At 38.6% G+C, this 6,682-nt stretch overlaps 1 protein-coding gene across 1 annotated transcript; it reads right to left on the reverse strand.

Moving 5' to 3' along the window:
* Positions 1-1,176: 1,176 nt before the first annotated feature.
* LOC146567283 (uncharacterized) lies at positions 1,177-6,203 on the reverse strand. Its single transcript, XM_085285963.1, has 7 exons — positions 6,098-6,203; positions 5,851-5,995; positions 3,831-3,944; positions 3,561-3,705; positions 1,746-1,894; positions 1,505-1,638; positions 1,177-1,387 (listed from the first exon to the last, which is right to left on the reverse strand). The coding sequence occupies exons 1-7, from the start codon at positions 6,201-6,203 to the stop codon at positions 1,239-1,241; spliced, it is 942 nt and encodes a 313-aa protein (XP_085142089.1). The 3' UTR covers positions 1,177-1,238.
* Between the last annotated feature and the right edge of the window lie 479 nt (positions 6,204-6,682).

The following is a 6,682-nucleotide window of genomic DNA, read 5'->3' on the forward strand; positions in this document are numbered from 1 at the left end:
TAAGTTAGAGTGCTTGGGTGGATGCTTTTTTAAAAGAAATTAAATCATCTTTATTGCAACATTATTAGATCCTCAACTCTCCTCTATTCTCGCTGAAAGAGGTTGAATTTCTACAAGAAACTTTAAGCTGCGCTTCCTTGACTCTCCTTGACCAGCATGGAGAGTCAAGGCTTTAACAGCTTAAGCTCATGATGGTTATCAGAAGGGAAATGAAACCTAAAGGTGATAGAATCCAGAATGGACCCACATATTTTTTTTAAAAAGAGACATAAAGATCACTAAACATTTATCCATGACACATAACGGACCGTGTTGGCAGTGAGGTCATGGACCCAATAACTTCACCTGAACATTGAACTAAAAAACACCCATAAACTGTGAATATGTAGCACACTTACATATTAACGACGACAACAGGATGAACCTGTGTGGCGCAACGTGCGTTTTCAAGCTTCCTATAAAAGAATTCCCCTATATTGAATTTTGCCTTTACCGGTTGTTCTAACCACACTGCAGTTATTAAAGTACAGAGACACTTTTAGCCTGCTGTGTTAGACTGGGAGAAAAGTATAGCCATAGACCTGAGGTTAGGAAAGAACATGGATAGTATGAAGATTGTTTAAGTATATTATTTGTTGTTTTTTGGGGGACATGTCAGCAACACAGCTGAGTGCATTTCTTTCCATCTCCAGCATGGTTTTTGTTCAGTGGGACAAATAAGGAAATTATATGCAAAATGATTATTACTTGTTTATTTTTATATAGTCTTTGTAATAGGCAAAAATACTATATCCTTGAAACATTTGAATGATTACTAAGGATCTCGCTCTCTCACACACACACGCACACACGCACACGCACACACACACATAAGTTAAAGGTTTTAGTGTAGATTTTATGTTTTGGTATATACATTTTATTTATACTTAAAAACAAGAAAATTAAATAGAAGAAAATGTTCATTTCATTAAAAAAGACAAATAAATAAAGTGAATTATGGCATGATAGTCTTATCCCTCTTCCTTGTTAATATTCATTTATTTCCATTTTCGTTCATCATTAAAAAACAGCACAATCCAATTATTTATTCATGTTCTACATTTTTAAATCTAAAATTGTTTACAATTCAGTTTTTAAAAATATCAAATGACATTTTCCAGCAAAAAAATTGAGCACAAATGTAAACACCAACACAACACTTGAACAAAAACTTACATTGTAACTATACAAGCTAGTATTCATAGAAAGATTTTTCTTTGTCTCAAGGCTATTTCAACCGGTGACATAGTCGGTTCGCTGTCTTTGTAAAGTGGAACTTTGTGATGCCTCCATGTGACAAGAGCAATACGAATCACAAACATGATACAGGAAGCACTCAGGATCACAGCTGAGAAGAGAAGAGGAGATCAAATATTTTAATATAAATAATTAACAGTGTGCAGAAAAAAGCTTTCTTCTTCTTCAAAAATCAAGAATGCTAATTTCACCTCAGTGCAAACTTTACCTGCAAAGACGTAAATGAAACGTCCCTGAGATTCTGAGTTGTTCAGGGTGCCTGTTAACCACAGGATTACCACAGGGTAGCATGTCACAACATAACGCACGTGCTTATCCAAGTAGAAGTTCTCTAACAGAAACCTGAACGCAAAGGAGGACAGAAACAAAGGATTGTCCTCTGGTGCCCTCTGCTCATGCCAGAAACACCACTGGTGAAATTACAGAACACAGCGAGGAAGCACACTCACCAGACCAGCAGCTCCATCAGAAGCAGAGTCAGTGCTAGCATTGAACAGTCACATCTCGCTGTTTCTGCCTGATACTGCAAATATATCGTCAGGTTCAGCAAGGCAGAGAGGGTCCCCCATGTTGCACACACTGCCACTCCATTTTGAACCTTGTACAATATAATGAAGTAAGTAAGTATTATATTGCTCACCAAAGCCAATGCATGTTAATGCACAATAGAATTATCCATAGCAGCCTGCGTCTAAATCCAGAAAGTAATGCAATATCACCATTGCTGTATTCCCATATGGAAAAGAAATAGTAAAACCTTCTAAAAAAACTTGCATAAGATGTGGCCTACTTCATATAGTGAATCATATCAGGCTTATATGATTTACTCATGAAAGTGGCCGCTTTCTCATTACTTTCATATATTATTTTAGTATCCAAAACATACAAGTTTCATTTATATAATTTTTCAAGGGATCTTATATCTGTTTTCACTCTTGTATGCTTTTTATATAAGTTTCACACAAGACAGATACGAACTTTATAAGATTTATATATATATCTTTTCCATATGGGTTGAACCAGGTGTGTATGGATTTTCTTTTACTTGATGAATACTACTTTATTATCAAATTTATTGTCAGTCTTTTTTTTTTTTTTAATGATGGACTCATCATTTCAGAATTACAAGCAGCCAGTTTGGAAGTTGTGACCTGCTTCAGTGGTTGATCCTGAAGCGCTCGTAAGACTCTAGAAGTTTCTCACATGTGACACTTTTAATATGTTCACAGATAAACACAAGAAAGGAAGCAGATTTATGTTTTGTTTGTTTGTTTTCGGCTGACTTTAATCATCAAATGTCACACCGCTGTTGCCTTTTGCGCAGACACCACACAGCCAGGACTTATTTATGAGGATTTATGAATATGGTGTTGGCACAGCCAGCAGATTTTATGGATGAGTGACTGTGAATGGAAAGCTACTGATACATTTATAAAACGCGTACAGGTGTTACAGTCTTAAGTGCTGTCTTTACCTTTACTCTGACATAGACTACCTTGGACTGTTTTTAGCCCTTTATATGAAGAACTTTCTGGAATTTACTACTGCTTTTAAATCCTACTTCCATCCTGGATTATGTTACGAGCTCAGGTGAATACTGAATGGCAGTGAGTACCACCATATAAAAATAGCTTTTTATAGGTATCTTTTTTCTTTAGATAAACAATGACAGGTGACATTTTGCACTGTGTCATTATTTATTTAACAAAATTAGGCCAAAATATAGTAGCAGTGTGTAAAAAGCTAAGTACACCCCATGATTCACAAGCTTGTAAGACCACCTTTAGCTGCAAGTTGAAAAAAAAAGTTCTGTTTGACTTTTTCAGTCTCTATTATGGTTGTAGAGGAATTTTGGCCAACTAAACTTTATAGTGTTGTTTCAGTTAATTGGGGCTTGTAGGTATTTGTGCACAGCTCTCTTCATGTCTCATCACAGCATTTCAAACAGCTTGAGGTTTGGACCTGGGCTGGACTATTGAGAAGTGGCTGCCATGAATTTGAACAGTAAATAAAAATTTTTAACATGCTAACTGAGGCCTGTAATTTTTGAGTTGTAGCTCTTGTTTTTGGGGTTTTCTTTGGCCTTTTGGCATCAATACACACCTAAATGCTTTCAGACAAACAAACAACCAAAAGTGATGATCGATTAATATTAATCAAATGCATTTCATTAGCAACACCTGGCTGCCACTTAACCCTCTTAATTCCAGTGGGAGTAGTAAGGCTGCCCTTGGCTTTTCACTGGACTGTATATATAGTTTTACCAGGATTCTGAAGAGCCAGAGGTCTGTGATGTGGTATTTGTTCAACCAGGCTCCATAGATCTTCAGACCATGACAGGAGAAAAATAGGGTAATGTAATCGGTGAGCATCATCAATACTGAGGTTATCAGTGTTGGCAGCAACAATCTATACACACAAACACAGACACACAGACACACAGAAAACAGACATTTAAACTGGCCCAAATGACAGTAAATGATACAGCTGATTATCTTGTTTAGAGAATTGGATAACTGTGCTCGTTCACTTACTCTCTGTCATAAAGAAACAGCCATGTAATGTTCAAACAAAGGCTGATTATAATAGAGACATGAAAGCCATGGGGTAGCACTGCTGGCATGGTGTACATCCAGTCATAAGCATTCCTGTGGGGAGCATGGATAATATTGTTAGATAGGGAGAAAGAGTGCAGAAAGAGTGCCTGTGGGGAAACAATCAGACTCATAATACAGCGTGAGAACAATCTGCAATATCTAAAGAGAAAATGACTGCACGGAGGCCGTCTAAATTGCCTCTGGACCAGGTGGGATGATTTTCCACATGCAATTTCTCATATATGAGATAAAAGAATACAAAAATCGAATCATTTCTGGAGTGTGATGCAGTTGCCAAACATTGCAGTCTCATGTGAATTGTATGTGTAAATACAACAAATGGGACATACAGTGGGGCAAAAAAGTATTTAGTCAGCCACCGATTGTGCAAGTTCCCCCACTTAAAATGATGACAGAGGTCAGTAATTTGCACCAGAGGTACACTTCAACTGTGAGAGACAGAATGTGAAAAAAAAATCCATGAATTCACATGGTAGGATTTGTAAAGAATTTATTCGTAAATTAGGGTGGAAAATAAGTATTTGGTCACCTCAAACAAGGAAAATCTCTGGCTCTCACAGACCTGTAACGTCTTCTGTAAGAAGCTTTTCTGTCCCCCACTCGTTACCTGTATGAATGGCACCTGTTTGAACTCATCATCTGTATAAAAGACACCTGTCCACAGCCTCAAACAGTCAGACTCCAAACTCCGCCATGGCCAAGACCAAAGAGTTTTCGAAGGACACCAGGAAAAGTATTGTAGACCTGCACCAGACTGGGAAGAGTGAATCTACAATAGGCAAGCAGCTTGGTGTGAAAAAATCAACTGTGGGAGCAATCATTAGAAAATAGAAGACATACAAGACTACTGATAATCTCCCTCGATCTGGGGCTCCACGCAAGATCTCATCCCGTGGGGTCAAAATGATCATGAGAACGGTGAGCAAAGATCCCAGAACCACACGGGGGGACCTGGTGAATGACCTGCAGAGAGCTGGGACCAAAGTAACAAAGGTCACCATCAGTAACACACTACAACGGCAGGGAATCAAATCCTGCAGTGCCAGACGTGTTCCGCTGCTGAAGCCAGTGGATGTCCAGGCCCGTCTGAAGTTTGCCAGAGAGCACATGGATGATACAGCAGAGGATTGGGAGAATGTCATGTGGTCAGATGAAACCAAAGTAGAACTTTTTGGTATAAACTCAACTCGTCGTGTTTGGAGGAAGAAGAATACTGAGTTGCATCCCAAGAACACCATACCTACTGTGAAGCATGGGGGTGGAAACATCATGCTATGGGGCTGTTTTTCTGCCAAGGGGACAGGACGACTGATCCGTGTTGAGGACAGAATGAATGGGGCCATGTATCGTGAGATTTTGAGCCAAAACCTCCTTCCATCAGTGAGAACTTTGAAGATGAAACGAGGCTGGGTCTTCCAACATGACAATGATCCAAAACACACCGCCCGGGCAACAAAGGAGTGGCTCCATAAGAAGCATTTGAAAGTCCTGGAGTGGCCTAGCCAGTCTCCAGACCTCAACCCCATAGAAAATCTGTGGCGGGAGTTGAAAGTCTGTGTTGCTCGGCGACAGCCCCAAAACATCACTGCTCTCGAGAAGATCTGCATGGAGGAATGGGCCAAAATACCAGCTACTGTGTGTGCAAACCTGGTAAAGACCTATAGTAAACGTTTGACCTCTGTTATTGCCAACAAAGGTTATGTTACAAAGTATTGAGTTGTATTTTTGTTATTGACCAAATACTTATTTTCCACCCTGATTTACGAATAAATTCTTTACAAATCCTACCATGTGGATTCATGGATTTTTTTTTTCACATTCTGTCTCTCACAGTTGAAGTGTACCTCTGGTGCAAATTACTGACCTCTGTCATCATTTTAGGTGGGGGAACTTGCACAATCGGTGGCTGACTAAATACTTTTTTGCCCCACTGTACCTTCTGCAGAGTGCAAGTAAAAAGTATATATACATGGCCAAAACCCAAAAGTATGTGAAATCCCACACAAAAAAAGTCCACTGAGCAGGAGTTATCTGTGTTGTATACTTAAGTGTCACATCCTCTATGCTCTGCTTGAATACAACTGTAGGGAGATAAGCATTGCACTGTTGTAAGCAGTTTGTTATTTTCCCAGTACTATAAGTGAGTTCTTTTTACATGAATGAATTCTTCTGGAAATATTTACCTGATCTGAAACCAAATCCTGAAAGCGAGTTGAACGTGATGGATGCTAAAAAGGTACACAATCCAACCAACATGAGCACCACACGGGCTGGGTTTTGATTTGCCATGCTGTTTTGCTGGAGGGTAAAAGTCCACAAGAGGATAATTGGTCAATTATAAATAATTAACAATGAAATATATATATATATATTCTCAAATATTTTTTTAAGTAGCCAAATCTACACTTGTGTAGTCTTTCCCATTCCTTCAACAAATGCAGTTAATGTCCTACAGGTCAGAAAATGCCACAAAATAACAGCTTGCCTTGGGTTGATATATATTGTGTCATATCTTTTTATGATGCTGCAGTGAGCGGCAGGTTATCTTTACCTATCATAAAGAGATTGCTGTTAAAGCAGTTAAAAGCAGGTTAAAGAGTAGTGAACAGCTTGTGAAAAGAATGTGCTAGCATAATTGAGGAGAGAGAGTAAAAACAAACAGCGTTAACCTACCTACAAGAAAAAAGCTTGTAAGCACGGATTACAAGCAAACTACAAACATTGGGCTCAATAACATGTTTTCTATGATATGGTATTTGATATTATAA

The sequence above is a fragment of the Mchenga conophoros genome, linkage group LG9 (assembly GCF_057382185.1).
Source record: "Mchenga conophoros isolate Kocher_MC1m ecotype Shallow Benthic linkage group LG9, M_conophoros_male_GT1.1, whole genome shotgun sequence".
Lineage (NCBI taxonomy): Eukaryota > Metazoa > Chordata > Actinopteri > Cichliformes > Cichlidae > Mchenga > Mchenga conophoros.